The 21,374-nt window shown below is 45.8% G+C and overlaps 1 protein-coding gene across 10 annotated transcripts in view; it reads right to left on the bottom strand.

Moving 5' to 3' along the window:
• The window catches only part of LOC147747713 (coagulation factor XIII B chain-like), a 1,126,012-nt gene that overhangs the window by 193,189 nt on the left and 911,449 nt on the right, over positions 1-21,374 (bottom strand). For all 10 annotated transcript variants that reach the window (XM_086955075.1, XM_086955118.1, XM_086955080.1 and 7 more), the window contains one exon: positions 12,669-12,851. In XM_086955075.1, the coding sequence (XP_086811201.1) occupies positions 12,669-12,851 (183 nt within the window). The remainder of the gene's footprint in view (positions 1-12,668; positions 12,852-21,374) is intronic.

Below are 21,374 nucleotides of genomic sequence, written 5' to 3'. Positions count from 1 at the left end.
GTATTGTCATTTACAATGGCAATAGGTGAGCAGTAGAGAGTAGTAGGGAGTATTCGCGGACACAGAGCCACACACACACACAGACAGAGCCGCGCACACACACACAGACAGAGCCACGCACACACACACACACACACACAGACAGAGCCACGCAAACACACACACACACACAGAGCCACGCACAAACATAGAGCCACGCACACACACAGACAGAGCCACGCACGCACACAGACAGAGCCACGCACACACACAGACAGAGTCACGCACACACACACACAGACAGAGCCACGCACGCACACAGACTAAACAGTGGGTCCTACACAGAAGGGAATGTTAGTTATTTTCTCTAAAAATAACTCACTTTCATATTACCCGACATAGGAGCCACAAAAAGTGACTGCATATTCCTGGGTCCATCACTGCTGGCGAGGGGACAGGCTACCAATTGCCTGCTAGCGCTATGAAGTGCCAGGGCACCACCGCTGCATGGGACTGAATACTCAAAATAGAAGAGAAATAAAAAAGCATTTGCAATGCAATAGGTCTCGCATTAATTAAGTTTGAGCTATTGGCATTGCTAAATATTGCAACACTAATTGCAACAAAAGTCTATAAATTGTAGGCCAAAAAAATGTGTATTTATTTTTGTAGCAATGGTGGCATGCTGTCCTTTAGATGAATATGTTTAAAAGTAAAGTGTGCCATACTGTGATTGCTGCAATAGTTAATTGTGGATGAGTTAACAATTGATGTGTGCACTGATGGCTGGTGGTGTGTGTGCATGTTGAAATTGTGCACTGCCGGCTGGTGGTGTGTGTGCCTGGTGGCAGCCTGCACTGACAGATGGTGGTGTGTGTGCCTGGTGAAAGTGTGCAGTGACGGCTGGTGGTGTGTGCCTGGTGAAAGCGTGCACTGACAGCTGGTGGTGTGTGTGTGTGTGCCTGGTGAAAGCGTGCACTGACGGCTGGTGGTGTATGTGTGCCTGGTGAAAGCATGCACTGGCGGCTGGTGGTGTGTGAGTGACTCGTGAAAGTGTGCACTGATGTCTGGTGGTGTGTGCCTGGTGGAAGCGTGCACTGACGGCTGGTGGTGTTTGTGCTCGGTGAAAGCATGCACTGACGGCTGGTGGTGTTTGTGCCCGGTGGAAGCGTACACTGATGACTGATGGTGTTTGTGTCTGGTGAAAGTGTGCACTGATGGTGTGGTTGTGTGTGGTTGTGTGTGATTGTGTGTGTGGTTGTATGTGTGGTTGTATGTGTGGTAGTGGTTGTGTTTGTTTGGTTGTTTGTGTGTGGTTGTCGGTGTGTGGTTGTGTGTGTTGTCTGTGGTTGTATGTGTGTGTGGAGAGAGAGCACATGGCTGGCTGACAGTACAAACCTACAATAAACTCACACCACAGGCATACCTTCTGACCAGCTTCACTAAAAAAACAAAAGAAAAATTCCTAAAATTACGATTAGGAGTATTACCCTCAGCTGACCACATGGCCCCTTGGCTGCGGCCCCCAAAACCGGCAAACTGTCGCCTGTGTGGAACTCATGAGGAAAACATAGTACATCTCATTACCATCTGCAAAGAGCTGCAGCAAGATCGCAGGAACCTACTGAGACCCCTATTCATAAAAAAAGGAATCAGGACGTGCAGACAAGCAACTCTGGCTTGCTTCAGAGGCGACGAAGTGCAAATGGCTTGCCGACTGGTAAAATACCTCGGAGCTGCAGAATGCAGAATCAACACAAAGAAAGAACAAACGGACAAGGACAGCACACCCTCAATACTGTGAGTGCCAAAACATCAAGACAGCTCAGAGATCTTAACTGAATTAAAACACTGGCACGCTATAACTAAAAGTTATGAACATTCAGGGCAAATGCCAGCCAGTCTTCTAAAAAGGAATAGGCACTGCAATACCCAACTTTGTATAGGAATGAGGGCTAGGACTGACAAAAGAAACCCCCTCCGTAGAAGGACACGAGCACCTAACGGCAGACGGACACTCCGTTCTTTTTAACTTTTTCTTTTTTTTAAACTGCATTTTGTAACATAGCTTAAATCGAATAACTCCATCCTCTATGCTGCTAAAAATATTTTTAATACTTTCCTTTTTTACTGCTGATGGTTTTTGTAATGGTTTTTATTAACTGTACAATAAAGTATTACTTACTTACTTACTTACGTATGTGTGTGTGTGGTTGTGTGTGTGCTTGTGTGTGTGGTTGTGGTTGTGCTTGTGTGTGTGGTTGTGGTTGTGTGTGGTTGTGTGTGTGGTTGTGGTTGTGTGTGTTTATGTGTGTGTGGCTGGTGCTGTCATGTTCTCTGTCTCCCAACCGTCTACATGGACCTTCAGTAGATTGGGATTTCTATCATACTCATCATCAAGCCATTGTAACAGCCACTGAAAGCACTATGCCTGCTCACTTCACTCTCACAGAGAACAGAAGCACAGCCCTCATAAAGGAAGGAGGAGACACACCCAGACAGAAGTGGGTATGAGGCAGGAGCTACCTCAGATATATCTTAACGTTCTGGGAAATGTACGGTGAGGGAAGACCAAAGAGAGATGGGTAATTGTGGCAGGCAAATATGTATATTTTGAAATAAATGTGCAAATTGGACCATGAAAGGGATTGGAGTGTGACACTAGACTAAGTATCTTGCTTTCATGAATAACGAGAACGACAGAATAAGAGTTGGGAAGACGCCATACACACAAGATGAAATATATTAGGGCAATGTAAATGTAAATGTGTTGTATTTGTATAGCGCGAACAGTAACCCGTAAGCATCCCGGCGCTTGTACTCCTACCACAAGGGAACCCCTCCTGGCTTTTCCTTGTCCACTCCTGGGCATCCCATGGTGAAACCAGGCATCCCTTGTGTATCGGGGGCCGTTGTGGAGCCTAAGCAAGCTATTGCCCAGAGTTGCAGCATGGGGCCCATGCTTAGATTCGGCACTGAGGCGAGAATATCCGGTCAGAGGAATTTAAGCCCGATCCCGCCAAGGCGGGAATCGAACCCTGGTCCCTGGCCAGCGCTCTGCATCAAGGTCTGCCGCTCTAACCATTGAGCCACACTTCTCCACACATGTGCGCTACATTTCACTAAAGAATGCCAGCGACAAAATACACAGAGCCACAAGGTGTTAGAAGGGAGGTCGGACAGTGGAACAAAGAAATATAGCAAAGAGAGTGAACGGAAGAATCGATGCAGAAAGTACGAATGAAACACTGCAGTGAGTCATGGGAAAAGACAGAAAACGTGCATGGAAAGGGAAGGAAGCAAGCTGAACGGCAGGGGTGTAAAAGGAGGCAAGAAAGGAGGAAAGAGGAGAGAAGAAGGGAGTGGAGGCAAAGTGGCAGAAAGAAGAGAGAGGGCATGAAGGGATCGAAGGCAAGAGAAAGAAAGGGAAGATGAACGAGATTAAGAAAAGCCACAGATGGACTTCCGAAAAAAGAAGGGAGGAAATGGTAGAGGAGAAGACTAAAAAAACACAAGCATTTGCTATGCAATAGGTCTCGGATTTGCGAGAGTTTGAGCTAATGGTATTGTGTAAATTATATTGTTTTTTACTTATGTTTTTTCGTTTGGAGAGGATGTACATTGTTTGTAGTGGAATAATGTGGTTTGGATTAGAATTGTTAGTTGTGAAATAGTGTGGGGTTGAACAGTGTGGTGTGTAGTGTATTTATGTAGTGTACTTATGTGGTATGGTGAATAGATAGGGGTGAGAGCTGTATAAAATAGATAGCAAGTAAGGTTAAGAGGAATAGGTAGTTTATGTAGGAGGTGGCGAATGAAGAGTAGATAGAGTAGTAGAAAGAGTGTGTTAACAAAGAGGCTGTGTTTGTGTACACACTGAAAGAAGTGGAGGAGAGTGTGTGTTTGCTGTTTGGATTTTTTGAAAAGTTATGGTAAAGAAACTGTGCTGTAAGACCTGAAGTGAACCAATATGAGAAATGTTGGTTGAGGGTATGGTTGTGCAATGGAATTATGTGAATAGTAAGTACGTGGTATTATGTGTTGTGAAGTGTCATGTATTGAGTGGAATTATGTGAAGCAGTATTGAATTTTGTGGCATGATGTGGAATTCTGTGATGTGGATTAGAGGTATGCGGTGTGTAGTGAAATGATGTGTTGTCGAGTGGAATTGTGTGCCGTGGAACTGAATTGTGTTGCATAGAATTGTGTGAGACTGAGTTAAATTATGTTGAGTAGAATTATGTGGCACGGTCTGGAGTGTGTTTATGTGGAGTGTTGATGTGTGCCATGGAGTAGATTTCTGTGCGGTGTGATTATGTGCTATGCAGTGGAGTGTAATTTTGTTGTGTGGTATGGAATTGATTGGCATTGTGTGGAACTGTGTGGCATGGTGTGGAAACTCTTCTGTGTAAAAAGCCACACAAAAGGGCATGAATGGGGGTAGAGGGAAAAAATGGAGGAAGCGTCCGTCTATTTCTTCTTTTATTAACAGAGTCTTGTGAACTATGAAGAGCGGCGTCCGTGCATTGGGGGCAGGCGGGGATTAGGGGGGCAGGGGCGAGGGGGGGGAATGGCTTGAAACATATTTACCATACGAAATGGTCTGAAAGTAGCCAAGTATTTTTTAGTAAATATGTTAATATATTATATATAAATAATAAAATACCTGATGTGCATGGAAAACTCTTCAGTGCATACTTTTTAGTTTAATTACTTTGCGATCCCCAGGGAGGTTCACGGATCCCTCCTCTTCCTCCTGCCCCTCGTCCATGGCTGGGCTGCAAACTCGAAAGTGGTGTGGCAGCTGGGTGTTGGGCACATGTAAAAAGCACTGGTTGTAACTGGAGTTCAGGTAGCATCATCGTGAGTGCTGCGCTGGACAGATTAAGGGAAGTTGAGGGCTACCCAAATATAGCAACACACAAAAACAAGCCATTTCATAGGAAAACCTGTCACCACTAAATTAAACATGGAACATTTTCCAACTACCCAGGAAAAGTTCTTTCCATTTCCCACTCCTCTCTCTCCGCCCCAGTTCAGTAAATCAACTCAAAAGCAGTTGTTTCTGCTCAGATGTTTCTCAGGACAAGATGTGGCCGGTGTCCAGACATCGAGTAGCGATCAGCTCTTGGAATGGCCCCAGTAATAACAGAGCTGTTCAGAATCCAAAACACAAAGTTAGCACCTCAGTACCTCCACTGGTCTTCCAGTTGAGACGGGAGAGTGATAGCTAGTAGGCGGGTTATTAACAGGAGAAGATGCCTCTTTTTTCTAACAAAGTGTAATAAACAGACTAGACACTTAATTTGCCCTCGAACAATATAGCTATTGCAAATGCATGGAAAAATAGGTAAATTGGTCAAATATGACTGTATCTGTGTTCCTTTCAAGCCATCCTGTCTCTTGGATGAGAATTTGGTTTCATCAGCTTTCATTAAAACACAATTAGAAGTCTACAGTCAATTTGTGATCTAGGCCAAGCAAAGAGGGACATCCAACTGTGCAGCTCTGTCAAATTACACCACAGCCGCCTGAATGTACTGGAGTGAGAACATTTCGTCTATGCCTCATAAAAGTATTGATGGCACCGGTTTTATACAACTTGAAAAAAGGAAGGTGTAAGTCATCATGACACAGTCAAGCGCCCGGATACAAGGACAGCTACCACAGCAGGGGCCGACACCTGTAGGTTCACCCATCAGACCCTACAGGAGAAATATTCTATTATTCAGCTCCTGTAACATTCCCGGAGACTCGTACAATGCGCTCCACACATAGCACCGGTAACAGATCATGGCCGAGCATCTTGCAAGAAGATAAGAGCAGTTTGGAACTCAGCAGATTTTATGCATCGCCGAGACGGTGCCCCTTTATGAAACACTCGCAGGAACTGCAAAGAAAGACACCCCAGAGAGGAGCTATAATCACCCTGAAGGGTCATTGAGGCCTAGTTTGGGTGTTGTAACAGGCCTCCCGCCGTTTTGAAAAATATACATCACACTGGCACGGTGCAGTGCTGTAAATGTTTGTATGGTCTGAATAAAGCTATTTTCTTATCAGCTTTGTGTACTTTTTTTATTTCCTTTTGAGAATTTGCAAACTGTTGTAGCAAGAAGTTTAGTGGAGAAATGCAATGTATGTGTAAATGTAGCAACACGTCACCACGTGACAGAGATAAGAACTGATATATATATATATATATATATATATATATATATATATATATATATATATATATATATATATATATATATATATGTATATATATAATTATATATATCAGGCGAGCAACAACCATTGGAATCAAAGGGCTTCAACGCCCCGCCCCCGTCGTGTGTGGCAGCCCGGGTTCAGACAACTCCCGGGCACGCGCACATATCACAAACAAAGGTTACGCCACGCAGGTAAGTATTACTCCTGTTCTTTATTATTGGAGGCTGCAGTCAGGTTAAGGTGGAGAACTGATCACCCTTCGTCTTTCCGAACAGACGCGGATCGGGTTTATAACCCTTAATCATTGGCGTGATGCTCAAACAGCAGGACAACATTGTATGATGAATGTAAACTCTTCCAGACCGCCCCAGTGGGCGTGGTCGGCACTGGACGCCCTCGTAGCCTTCTGGCTGTCGTAGCTACACATGTGCAGTATTCTTCAAGTGAGTTTGTCTTGGAGTGAACCAGTCAAAGTTCATTAAAACACATACATATACACACACATACACACTCCTATATATCCATGCCCTTCTCTGTGGGTCACACATTTCTGTTACACATGCCACCGTTTTCTGTTTGTTCTTCAAAGAGATGAAGCAAACATATGCCGATTCGCCCACCAAAAACGTTGTGCACCTCAATTCCGAGGTACAGTACCCAAGAACAGACATGGCCCTGCGATGTGCGGGCTTTGACTTCACGCGAGTGCCTGCATGCCGCCATCCTCCATCCCTGCACTTCTGGCACTCAGTCTGGCTTCAGAGCCAACAGCTCAGGACAGTCGCAGAAATCAGCCTTCAAGGATCATGTTTCCGGGTCCTATACTGTCGCCTTGCATACATCAAACTCACCCCAGTACTTGGTAAAACGGTGAGCAGTTACACAAGAGCCACATGCAGATATTGCGCTCTTTACAACTTGCATATCTAGGGATCCCCACATTCCCTGTAGCGCTTCGAATCTCCCTATGCAGCTCTTGGACCACATTTCCAGGCTTCATAACCACACTGGGGTCACTCCCTGACATGCTGCGGACAGTGGAGTGCTAACACGTCACGGCACAGTGTCCGGTCTGCTGCAGAGGAGCGGCCGGAGCAGGCCCACACGGCACCGCTTCTACTCTAATACAACAATAACCAATTCTGCTCCAGGCTCTGACATTTACAACGCCCCGTGGGAAGCGGCGAAGAGTGGAATCTTTATTATAAAATGTGTAAACACCTGGTTCAAATGCGTTCACGGTGGTTGACAGAGGTAATGGGTTGCAGGTGTGATATTGTTTTTTGTGTGTGAGACACAGGCTTTACTCAGCAACTTTTTTTTACTAGTCATTCATTTAGATAAGAGTAGAACCCATTTGCAACCAAGATGAGCCACCATCCTAATATTTACTTCTGATGTCAATTTTATGGTGAAAATAAAACTTGACCTGACAATGCCCAGCAGCTACTGTGAATCAAACTTACCAGAGGTGACTTGAAAACTTTGGTATATGAAAGTATGATTCCTTGAAGTTGCAAGTCTCTTGGAAGGCACCATCCTGCTGTTGGGGGTCCACATACTTTAATGTTATTTTGAAATGGATTGCTTGGAATGGATTAGGCTCCGGACCAAACCTGTAGGCAGAGTGCTGTCCTTCTTTAATATCATAAAGTAAATTGAGGACACATCCTGGCCTCACTGTTGTAAATGCAATTCCTCCATGCAACTTTGCTCAGTAGGCAAAATCTCTTCTATGAATAATAGAAAATGTTCTTTGTTGATTTTGTACTTTCTCTGAAGAGTATTTGAGGGCCTGTTCATTAACTCAGGGGCTGTGTTGTTCTATGGACATCTGAGGATTGGGAAGATCATGTGTCTGTTTTCATCCTTATCCTTAGTTGAGGAAAATTCAACAAGCTTCCCCCAACAGGTGTTGTGTGACCTGGGGCAATGCTCAAGGAGTCACTCCTTTGATGCAGTGTAGGACCTGTGGGAATGAGAGCCTATACTGGGAGCCTATACTGGGGCTTTTGTGATTACCTCAAAAACATCCTCTTTGTTGAACCTAGTTGTGTGACGTTTGTCGTTGCAATGATTGCTGCTGAAAGGACTGTGGATTTTGCACAGCTTGGGGATTAGAAGGAGTAATGCAACATGTATGTTGTATGTTGCCAATAAAATGTTATCTGATGATGCAGGGTGCACATGGACTTTGCTGTGCCTAGATCATTCTTAAATTTCCTTCAATTTCATTTGTATGTAAGCTGAACAAATGCTCGCCTTTGTAAGGTATATCTAGGAGGTAATGTGGCATCTACAAAGCAACGTAAAACTATTTTGTGTTTAGCCACAACTTTGGCACACCATTTTGATATTGTTAAAGATAATGCTGGAAGAGCTCTTCCATTTCAAATCATTGGATTTGCTCATAATGGCTGATGAGTGCCGAGGAATTTTCAATGCCCATTAAGTTCTGGCTGCACATTATAACTCTTTTTTTGAGCTGCATCCATGTACTAGCTTTCTTCATCTAGAGGTTGGCCTTTAGTAGCACGTTCATTAACTGCCCTTTTATGGGCTATGTTTCCCGCCATTGAATGTGAAGGAATATGACATCTGATGCAAATTAGATCTGGTGGAACAGCTTTATATTTACATTTAACTCTGGGTGTTATGCAGTGTGTGAAATTTTCACAATGGTTTTTAAAACAATTTTAACATGGACTGATTTTATACTCTACGTACAATTCTGGAAAATGTTTATTGAAGGAAATCATGTTTCTCCTGCTATATTCTGAATGAGCCCATCTTGGGAAGAGGCTTGATTGATTGCAGCATAGAAGGCTGATGTTTTATCTAGAGGAGGTATTCTAATAGGGCACTGCTCTAGCGATTCTTAATTATCAAACTCTATTATTTATTCCATGCATCTTCGGAACTTGTGCTCCTTATATGGTTGCCCAGCATCCTCATCTGAAGGTGTATGTCGGTGTGCTGTATGTGCTGTGGCTTATTTTGCTGGTACTTGTGTTTGTAAGTGCTGCCTGTCTTCTTCAGGGGCCACTGATTTCTCAAAAAAGTAGATGGGAAATATTACTACTGTACTGTATTGGAAAATCTTCTAAATAAAAAACTTTTGAAATAAAAAAAAATAAAAAAAAGAAATAGCCTCAATAAAAAAGAGTTTGCGCTTATCATCGGTCTTGCCTGTAGATGGTAGGCTCAGTGTTGAAGGACTTGTTTATTTGGAAATGCTTGTTGGTTTAAAGACACTTTTCTGAGGGTCTGTTCACAGTATGGCCTGTTTTGGGGGGTTGTTATTGCCTTTTCTTGCCTCGCCATCACTTGATAATGCTGACAAATCTCTTCTTTTGTCCTCTATTTCTTTCAGGTGTCAAGGCTCTGTTCAGGGCTGAAACTCTCTTGGTACCAGTGAGAAATCTAGATGAGAAGGTCCCATGTCAGTCAGAAGGTACTGGACCCCAGTTGTAACAACTGGAGAGTTTCACCAGTAGTGTCTCAGCATCCCATCCTACAAATCCCTAGGCTGTGAACCAATAATCCTTTATAGCACAGGACTCTCAGGGTCATACCAGTCCAAGTCATACTCAGAGGAGGTACGATGGACTAAAAACTCAGAACTCAGCCATGCAACATAAAAACACATATTAAATCAATCTTTGATCAGTGCTTTGCCTTTTGTCAGATGGCATCTTCTTTGAAGTCAGACTCCACAGAGCCTCACAAATTCTCCTTCCAGCTGGTGTGGAAGGAACTGGCCCTCCTCAGGAGTTTAATTAGTAAACTAATGAATGTAGTGAGGATTTTTTGGCTTAGCAGTTGTGGTTCCTTCTGGACAAGCTGCATCTAGTGAAAAAAGACAGAGAGAAATTGCTCTAGCCCGTTTGAGCATTGTAAAATGAGGTTTCCTTTGTGGAGCTTATGCTCTCATGTACACGCCACCAAGTGTGCCAGTTCGGGGCTCTTTAACTCTAAATTATGGCTGTTTTTTGATGGAGCTCATTTTAAACTACTCTCCTCCATTGATCAAATGGTTAAAAAAACTGCTGCCAAACTCTACTTTTCTGCTGGCCCAGGGTTTCCCAGCAACAGCACCCCATGTCCCTCAAGGCAGGTAATACTTCAACATGCACTCCCAAAGCAGCACTGCATCCTTGCCTTGTGCAGGGCACCTGGTGTCCATTATGCATCACGGGAAATCTCCATAGAATGACCCACAGGGAGTTGGAAGGCCCGTACCACTGACCCTTGAGACAGAGGGGCATACCTAGTAGAAAATGAAACACAGCGCAGTGCGCAAGGAATCTTGCTGCACCACACTACGTTATTAGGAAAGTGCAGGGATGCATTGTATTTACAGCAATACGATGCATCCCTGTGCTTTCCTCTGCACTGAAAAACAACTGGCTGCGTAGTGCCAACGCAGGCCCCCTTGCACCATGGTACAATGGTGTCTGAGGTGCAGGGATGATTGTTTTGTGTAGGAAGAGACACCTCCCGGCACAAAAGCAATAATCGGTCCCATTTTCCTCCTTCTATGTGTGATGCAGATTGCAGCACTAATAAAAAGAGAAAAAAACCAGGAGAAATAAAGGTATTTCTCCTTGTTGCACCACTTTAATGCCTCCCCTGGGGAGTCATAGCAATCGGAGGCATTCCCAGGGTTATAAAACCTTCTAAATCTTTGAATGCGTCAGAATCCATGGGTTTTGCGTGGAAACACCTGCAGCAACACGCATGGAACATCTCTTTCACACAGGGTAATGCGAGAAAGGGGGCTATAATTACAAGGCCATGATAAATATGCCTGAGTCAATTAGAGTCCAAGGATCCAAGTTCAGAGTATCCCACCACTCCAGACTGTGGTTCATCCAGTCAATGGGTCAGTTACCTTTACTTTTCTATGGTTTGGCCCTCTCCCTCCTAACCCTTCCCTTATACAGGGGTTTAAAAGAGGTTGTAAAGGGTTCTAAAAGGTTGGTGTCTCTGGTCAATTCTAAAGATGCAATGTCAGCTCTCCACCTGTAGCTGACACATCCTGTGAACACCTTACAGACTGGTCCACACCACTGCACTGCATTCTGGGTAATTCAAAGATGACAGAATCAAGCTGCGGTCTGAAAGATCTCTCTCTGCTATTTAGCTCCACTCCAAACTAACACTGCAAAACTAGTCTCTTCCCTACAAGCTGTCAAAGGGAACCCCCGGTGTCACTGGTACCAGAGTTAAGCCTATTTTACCTCGTGTACCTCTAAGAAGGACATGCTGAGGTTTGCCAATGAGGGTTAGCTGACCTATCTGAGCAGATTTCTACCCAACCCTTTTCCTCGACCAGGCTACACCCACTCAAAAGGGCCTATTGTCCAAGGGAGGAGTATGAACTGTCAGTTAGCTCGAAAAGTAATTAACATGCCCAGCCGGGTAGTGCAAACACTGAATCTCGTTAGAGATGGATCAGTGAAATGTTGCAAAAACCAAAATACACAAATTTGGACAAATTAATATTATATTTGCACTTGGAGCCCTTTTAACCAAGCAACTGTGAATAACATACACTTTAGTCTGAAAAATGTAACATTTCTTTTTGGATGTGTAACTAAATTATAAGACCTGTAGACGCTCACTTCCCATCAATGACATTTGTAAGTCAATCTAAAACCCACATGCAATCTCGTAATAATCTTTTTTATCTACTCTGAGAAAGTCTCACTGACATCTCCGATTGAGGGTCATTTTCATTACATGGCAGTGATGTCATGTAACTCCTGAATTGCGTGTTACCTATGAGTTTACATCTGCATGATTTTTTGCACTCGGGAACAGAACTCCTCGTGGAGAGAGACATTTTCTGCTCAAACAAGTCTCCTTTTGAGTAACGTTTTTGCGTGAGTTATGCTTTTACCTATAAAAGATATGAGAGATACCAGACCAAAACATTTCCCACATGTCAAGCGATTTCACCTAATCTTCCCTAAGGTTTGGGGGCCTCAGATTATATAGTTAACACACTAGCCTCCTGAGTACCTCTGGACACCACTGACCCATTTAAACTGTTCTGCTTTCTCCAAGAATGCATTCTCATTTCATCTGCAAAGCACAGTTCCATGTGTCAGCTAAAACTGATATAAAAATACTTTATAATTCCAGATAATTTTCACAGATGCTTTTCAGTTGCAGCTGCAATCAAATCATTTTACAGTAATGATAAAACCTAAAGGCCTACATGTTTCCCAATCAATGAAACTGAATGATTCAAAATGTTTGGTCCTGTTCAGAAGGATTTTTGCTATGGGTAGGTGGGACTACATTTTGTAGTGCTGATTCTAACAGTTAGCAAGGAATCCTCCTGGCTTAAACCTGACTCACTTCTTGAATTCAGGAGTAAGACTGAAGTACTACAAGAGTAAGCCACTGCAACATATTTCTGAATCCTGTCCAATATGTTTAGTATCCTGAGGTATTTCTGTACTTACGTATGCATTGTGGCACGTCTCCTGACCATGTCCCACCAAAACAAGTAAGCAATCGTGTTCCTTCCAAAGCATAATCCTCATCGCATATATATTCAATAGATGAATCCGGATTATATTCTTTTTTCGCATCACCAACGAGTTTTCCATGGGGAACCAATGGTGGCATAGAGCAGACAGGAGGAGCTGAATGAAAATAAAAAAAAATCATGTACTATCATACATCAGGATTTACAAAGGCATATTTGAGGCAAAAACAATAACTACATCATATTTCCAGTACCAAATCCATCTCTTTGAAAGTTATACAAATTTGAATCCTAGCAAACAATCTGAACTGATATACAATGTATTGACATTCACATATTCCTGGAATTGCCTGTAATGATATAACATCTTATCATGGGAAGTGAGTGGGGTTTTCTGGTCCTATGCAGTAGCCCCTGACAAAGAGCAACCCTGGATATTATCACAGCATCTTTAATAATAGATGATCAAATAAAGGTATGATTGAATGGAGTAAGGTTTCTTCAAAGTTGTAAATTTCTAGGGAAGCTACAGCAATGTGGTTTGGGTGAAAATATTCCCACAATTATATGATCATCTCAGCACCACTATAGACCATTACACCAATATCCATACTTTTGTTTATTTCCAGGTAGGTCGACAATCAGGGGGACAGTGTTGGAAAGTGGGTTATTGGTAGGGGTTAGTATGCACCTACAACTAGTCATAAGGCCACCAATATAGTATAGGCTCGAGTAAAGGCCTCCGTAATTAGCCCCTTGCTCAACCCTTGGTAGCAGACAACAAGCAGTCAGGCCAAACGTAGGAGACAGGAGTGTAAAACATTTGAAAACACCAATACATCAAATAAGTAAAACACAACACACAATAAAAATCCCACACAAATGTATAAAAATAAGAAATCTTTTTATGAAGACAGACACCAAAATGAAAAAAATCCAATGTAGGGAACTGGAGACATGAATTTTTAAATATTAACCACTTTATAGTGCTCAAAAACATATAGCGTCACTCTGGAAAATCTTGTCGTGCTTGACCGGTAAAAGGTCAAAGTTTGAGGCTGACCACTTTGGAAACCTGGTTGGATACACTAAGTGTGAGGCACTGGTTAAAATTTTAACTTCATACTTATAAACCTTTCTGGTGCTTTTACTTCCGACGTCACTCGGTCCTCCACAGCAGGTTGGATTCCGTGAGCGTTCCCCGGGTTGACTTTCCACAAGGCCATTGTGAAATCCTGAAAGTCTGGAGCTCTGGAGCTTTCAGTGGGATGAAGCTGAAATCCTGACCGGGTCGCGGTTGAAGGTAGCTGGCTTGACTCTTGAGGTTGGGTTGGTCGCCTCATGAAGCTTTTTCGTAAAAGTTCTCCAAACTTCAGGAGGTGCTTCCTGAATTTCTCCTTGTAGGTCCAAAGTGTCCAAATCACCAATCCAAATGTCTGGAATATCCTGGATGGTCTCTGGGATATCTGGACCACAATTCCAACAATGCACCTGACGAAATCCTTAATAGTCCACTGGACACCCTACAGGAGGGGGCCCTTGGTGGAGATTTTGCAAGTGGACTCTGTTAACCTGTAGCTTGCAGGTAGTCTACTCCTTAATCCTTTTTTAAGCAAGGCACAGTCTCCAGGGTTGTAGTACCAGTTTTTGCGACACTCACAGTAATTTAGAGTGCAGGCCTTTGGGTGCAAATCCAGATTCCAACAGGGCAGTCCTTCTTCTCCTTGTAGTTTCAGGCAGCAGATCTGAGAGACTTTGCAGATCCCACATATTTATTCAGTTTTCTGGGGTAACAATTGGGGGGCACCTTTGTCCAATGAGATGCAGGGTGCCCCCCATAACATGACCACTTCCTCCAAAGTGTGGCATCTTCTTGTGCCACAAAGCACTGCACTTCTAAAATCCAACATGGGTGATCTCTGTCCAGAGGAGTAACAGCTAGCTAAACCAACCCACAGTATAGCTCACTTCCATTAGTTTTCCTCCCCCTGACCTCTGCAAATTCCTGTCCTGAGCCTGCCATCCGGCTGGGGCACAAGAAGTAGGGGTAGGTACACCTGGCATCCCTTACTGATCAGTTCTCTGTTTGAGCTCAGATTGATTTACCCAGCCCCCTCTGCAGGACCCATCCCCCTCAGCTTCAGAACTCTCTCCATCAAATAACCTCTGCTCTGGTCAGGCCACATATCACCTAATCAAAGCAGCCTGGCTAAGCCTGTTAAGACTGGCCACTGAGCAGAGACTACTAGAAGGCTGGGTGTTGGTTTATAGAAGAGAAATGTCTATAACTTATCTTCTGTACTAGTTATGATAAATTCATCAGTGCAAAATGGTTGACTTTATCAATACCAATCATTCAAGTCCTTGAATGATATATTTACTCTTTTCCCAGCAATAGTTATAACTAAATAAAATATTGCAAGGTTAGCCTATGGAGCTAAGACTCTACAATGGAGAAAATGAAATGAGCAGTTTCTCCTCACTAGGGCATATAAAATTTTTTTTATATGGTCCCTGCTTATAGGTACATAGCCCCCACCCCTCGGAAACGTTGAGGAGCCCTGTGGGTTGCCTGATTTGTAACAGTATGGTAGATTATTACTTTTAAAGTGCCCATACCACCAACGTCGAGTTTGCAAACAATTTACTTTTAAAGACAGTCTGCAAACCCAGGCTGCCTTTTAAATGACAGTAGACAGTACACACATGCAAGTGCAAGAAATCTGCTGGGTCTCTAAACCTCCATGCAATAAGGCATACTAGGGGTTTATAGGTAGTTTGAGCCCCCTAGCCCTATTTGTACTTGGGACTTATAGGATCTGTCAATACCAATTGGGTGAATCTACTTTTAAAGACAGGCTGCAGGGTAGTACTGCCTTTAAAGGGCAGCAGGCACACAGCAGAGCACACATGCAAGTGCACGAAGTTTACTGGGCCTCCAAACCTCTATGGCCCAATATATACTAGGGACTTATAGGTAGATTGCACCCCCTGGCCCTATTATCTACTAGGGACTTACAGGGTCTGTCATTGCCAATTGTAAGTGTACCTTATCACATGTACCTTTTTTCACAAAGCACTGGCCCTGGGTCTGGTTAGAACACTCCAGGGTACAGTCAGAGTCAGTTACCTACGACCTACTACTGAGGTAGACTAGTAATTGGGTCTACACACGCACCACTTTTATGTTCTAATTTCTCACACCACCATCTTCCTGAGTAAAATTCTGTGTCACCCATGATGTAGGGAATTTTAATTTCACTGCACTTGAGCACATTCACTCCCCCTTTAAATCTCTGGACACTACTAGCAAACCAGTTTGTCTACCTCCAGGCGGAGGGCAGCAGATGTAGTATCTAAAAACCCAATGATGATGCTGTAAGGGTACACCAAGGCAGAGGATAAAGATATACCGCCTTTTGCCAGTGTAAGTTTATGAGGGTTTTTATACGGTTCCAACAACACTAAGAGCCTGATTTCACTGGACAAGTGATCTATTCGCCCCTTGATTTTCTGAACTAACCATTGGAAGCCAAATGGATCACAGCTTCTTATTCCCTCCCCTTTGATTATCACACACAGAGTTACCACGAGTATCATTCAGCAGAAAATGGGGGTGAATACGGCAAAAGGTTGACTTTCTAAAAGACAGGCTTTCTTCAAATAGCATAAAATCACTTTAGAGGTAATCTATTAAATGAATGGAATTGTAACAAAGTTGAAAGTATGGCAAACAATTGAAAACAAAACTGACAAATTGACTCTCTTTTCTTTATTCACACAGAATTTGCAATTCAACATGACATTCACTGGGTTGTCATATTCAGTATGACGAATGCCTTTCCTGGAAATTGTTTGTTACTTTCAAATTCAGCAACCAACTGTGTCATCTACTCCCCATTTTTAGGTTTCACCCGCACAGCGCTTGTGGTCTGCTTGTGAAATGTATTGTTTTTAATATGTCTTAAAGGGACTTACATCCAGCCATCACTTCTTATTAGTCTGTGTGCTTGCCAAATTGCTTTCCTCCCTTTCCATTGGTTGTTGCCTGGTCTCCCTCCTGTGTCTTTCTTATTAGTTTCCTGTGGTCTAACTACTCATTCCCATCCGTGTTGGAGGTTCAAACTCTTTTTATTTTAGTTAACACTGCATACCGTTTACTGTTTACATCTTGGTATCTTTCCCTCTGAACACCTAATATTGCTACATTTTACTACTAACCGGGCAGTCACAAGTGCAGTTACCTTGCAGTTAAAAGTGGCTTGATTTAAATGGTGCAGCAGGTGCTGTGGCACCGGGCTCAAGAACTCTAGGGACCCCACTAAACGCAGATTATTGCTAAATGTTACTACTAAATAGACAGGCACAAGTGCAGTTATCTAGCAGGCCCTAGCATCATGATTAGAATGGTGCAGCAGGTGCAGTGACACCTTAACCAAAAGCTCTAGACACACCACTAAACAACTAATATTGCTATATTTTACTACTAAATAGGCAGTCACAAGTGCAGTTACCGGGGGCGTGGTTTGGTGCTGACTAAGGTTGCGGCTTAAGAAAGGTGCTACGCCAAGGCTGGAGCAAAAGCCCCTAATTATCCGAAAATTATCCACTCTAGACGAGGTTGCCACAATTGCAGAGCCTGCGGAACACTCACCGCATCGAACGGTGTAAAATTCTGGTGCTGGTGCCCTTGCCTGATCCTTTTTCACCGGCTACGCACTCCGAGGCGCTGCCCAGGCGAAGCCTGGTGGGAGTGGGTGGGACTCGAGTAAATGCCTCGCCTGATGGTGGACCCGCTGCCCCGGGAGGTCCGTGATTTGCCTGACCATAAGGAGGACCCTGGCAAAACCAATGCTCCCCGCTGATACCAATCGGGTGCCGGTGTACGGAAATGGGACTACAGCAAGAGCCGGCGGCTCTGGCAGGGATTGAGACGCGCCCGGCTCCGGTCATCGGCTGCCGCCATCTTTTTCCTGCCCAGCCGAGGCTCGGTGAAATGGCCTGACAACGCAAGGACAATGCTGCGACTGGAGTGGGGAGATCCCCCCTGACTCCGTGCATGTGTAAAGCCCGACCAACACCCACAGGGCGTGAACCGCACTAGAGCCCTGAGACCGGGTGGCCAACACGCACAATACACCCTTGGTGGCAGAGACTTACAACAGACGCTGATGATGTTGGATGTTGCACACCACTTCAGCCGGTGTCGCTTACCGAAATCTCGCAGTTTTTACATTCCATCCCAGTTGGCTGAAGACACCCTCCCAGGAACTACTCATGGGCTGGTCAGGCCAACATTGTAGGGGGCAGACTTGTGGCATTCGTGGCGTCTCTCCCTGGCAACGTGCTGTTTGGGAGGCGAGCCCTCCCTATGTGCGCAGGTGGAGTGGCATAGCCCCGGGCCCCTACGCTCTTGCTGCCACTGGACACCAAATTGAGGACCATTGCCCCCTTCACCGCGGGGCAGATTCCTTGGCTAGGCTCGTACCAGTGTTAAACTTGTTTCGGGGCTGCACCGCCTTGGGGCCTGGCCACGAACATTGGGGCGTGGGTGGCACCCGCAGCTGCTTGGCACCCAACGCTATATGTGCACACTACACGCAGGTGGCCCCTCTGGGATTGCGTGGATATACAACAGCTGCCGGACGAAGAGAGCCCCGCAGGCCATGCTTGCCCTAGCAGTTTGTCAGAAGCTTCGGGAGTACTGAATCCCCTCCATGATACAGTTGGCTCCTGGAGGCGGAAGGACCATACCCTCACGGTGAGACTCCCCGGATACTAGTGGGCCTGGGGAAACCTCAAGAGATACGGGCACCCTCAGTGGCTGCTATAAAGGGGGGAGTCCAAAAGACAGCGGCTACTGTACTACAGCTGATTCTGTGCAACAGCCGGTAGTCCACCCTGCTCACCAAGCTTGTGCGTCGCTCCGGTGCACGATCTACTTATCATCAAGTGACTGAGCGGCTCCGGATATACTGTCAATTGGCCTCCCGCCGCGATGAAGCCCAAGGGCGGTCAACCTGTGCAAACTAATGAACAGGATAAATTCGCAGTTCCCAAGCAGCTAATGCCGGAGGATGGAGCCACAGGTGGTCTGACAAACGACCCCGAACCATCAGTAAGGTCCATAATGGCGGCAATCTAAGTACTGGGAGCTACACTGGAAACAAAGATTGATAAAGTCTCCACTAAAATGAACGCGTAACGCAGACAGAAGTCAATGTCACAGAGCTGCAAAACAAAATTCAGAAACTGGAAAAAAGAGTCCAACAATTGGGCCATCAGCAACGTCAGGTGGCTGTTAAGATGGAGGACCAAGAAGGGCAGGGCCGCCGCAACAACGTTCGAGTGGTCGGGGTTCCGGAAGGGGCAGAGGGACTGAGTGTGGACCTCTTCCTCGAAGATCTAATACTAAACCATCTCAAACCTAAATGACTCTCCGCCTTCTTCGCTGTGGAACGGTCGCATAGGGCCCCAATAACCCGCCAAAACTGGCGGCAGCCCCTAGGACAATCATAGCTAAAATCCAAAACTACAGAGACTGTGACGCAATACTACAGGCGGTCTGCCTACATGGGGATCTCAGGTACGAAAATGCAACTATCCGGTTCTTCCCAGACTTTACCCTCAAGGTCCAACAAGGATGCCGCTCTTTCAAAGGGGTGAAGCGGGCTCTCAGGGACAAAGGCATCAAGTACATGATGTTTTTTCCAGCAAAACTTAAAGTTATGGCAAATGGAAAGTCATGGTTCTTCACGACCCCGTGCAAACATGGCTGGATGAAGGGGTCAAGTGGAAGACGAGGCCAGTGAACAAGAGTAGCTGAAGGGATCCCCGGGTGAGTCCGCCAAGCTCCCAAGATGGCAGAACTGTACCTGACAAGAGAAGTCTGCGATCCTGGAGATCGAGAGCCACGAGTCTGGCTGTCTCTGTGACCGGCAAAGAATGAACTACTCTCGTCTGGCAACAGACTCTGGAACTCTTTGCAACACTTCGTAATGTATATCATTTGCTCTTTTATTGAGCGGTAGTGGCCACCAAGTAAGCTGGACACTGCAGGACCAATAATATGCAATAAACCTTCATTCCTAGGGGGGCTCTGGAGGGGCCTAAAGCGGTGCCACCCACAACCCCTGTAACAGTTGACAAGTTATTTGGGGTGACAGGCGCTGTTGGACCCGGCCCGTTGGGCAGGTTCACCCCTAGACTTTTTGCTTTTTCCTAGCCTGTTTATGGAACCTGGTGTTGGTGATTTTAGGCCTCTGCGCACTTTTTCACTGTGGTACAGGGTAAAGTGCTTGAGCTCTCTGTATGTGTGGTGAGTGACCAGCCCTCCCATAGGAATGAATGGGGAATATGTATGCCCATGGTAGTTCCTGATGTGTGGGGAGTGCAGGGGCGATTTTGGTATGTATGAACTCGTGAGAGTGAATGCTGCAAAATGATGTATGCGGCATGACTGTGTCTAGTCTAGAAGTACTACTTTTGGAAGTTGGAATATTTGTGTAAGTTGGTGCTAGCGTGTGATTGGCTGGTGAGCCTGGCCCAGAGTGCCTGGGCCTGCTTGTGGATTGGCTGTCTGGTTTGAGGATGACAGGGGCTAGAGAGCCCAGGAGGTTGTCTGAAGTCAGCCCATGGATGAAAGGCAGCATCTGCTGCCAGGGAAGTGGGAGGAGATGGCACCTGATAGTGAAGGGCTGTGCCTGCCTAACTACAAAGCTGGCTCCACCTCCCGCTGGGCGACTGACACCTCTGTCCCTGATACTGAAGGAGACTTCCCTCTAAACCAGTCTAGCTGGTTCTCACACTGCCTGCTTCAAAGGACTTCAAAGGCTTTTCTGTGTATAAGAAGGGGCTGTGTCCCCTTCCAAAATGTTCTTGTTTCTAACTTGAATCTGCCAGGGGCATGCTGCTGCTGGGGCTCAGGGGAATCCCTGGACCCTGCCCAGCTCCTGGACCTCTGATGGACGTTCCTGGACTCCTGGGGGACCCCTCTGCCTTGCTGAGCTGAGGGGGGGACTTTGCTTGCCCCTTGGAATCTCTGGGACCTTGTTGCAGCATGGAGGATCTGCATTTGCCTGCAGGAAGCGCTGTGCTTCCCCCTGAGCGCCTTGGAGCGCTCTGCCTGTTTTCTAGTGCTGTAGAGCGCTTTATTTGGATTATAGCACTGAGGAGCGCTTTGGCCGCCCTGGCGAGTGCCCACCTCGCTTATTGTTAATTTTATCTAACTTTGGCTGCCCACGCCGTGATTGCCGCTGCCCGGGGCCAGGAAGAGGACCAGGAGCTGCGGTAGGGAGATCGAAGCCGCCGCGCTCCTATTGGCCCAGCGAGACGAGCCCCTCCAGTAACGCCGCGCTGGAATTGACCCAGCGCCGCCGCGTCATCGCCGAGGCCGCGCCCTGATTGGCTGACGGCTCAGCATCTCCCAGGGGCTCGTCCCGGGAGCCGCGCTGTCATTGGCTGGCTCCCGGGCGTGTTTTGAAGATGGCCGTGATCACCGCCGGGCCCGGGGAGAGGAGAGAGGATGGCGCTGCATGGCGGCGGGTCGGCCGGGCTCCCATGAGCTGAGGGAGCCCGGCAGCATTTGAGGAGAGAGGCGGAGACTTGCGGCGGGGGCGCGAGGCACATTGTCGGTGCCTGCCCCCACCGCGAGTGAAGAAGAGCCGCCGCCCGGAGGAGC

Source organism: Lissotriton vulgaris, chromosome 1_1, assembly GCF_964263255.1.
Source record: "Lissotriton vulgaris chromosome 1_1, aLisVul1.2, whole genome shotgun sequence".
NCBI classification, from domain to species: domain Eukaryota; kingdom Metazoa; phylum Chordata; class Amphibia; order Caudata; family Salamandridae; genus Lissotriton; species Lissotriton vulgaris.
This window is presented reverse-complemented; position numbering and strand designations above follow the sequence as displayed.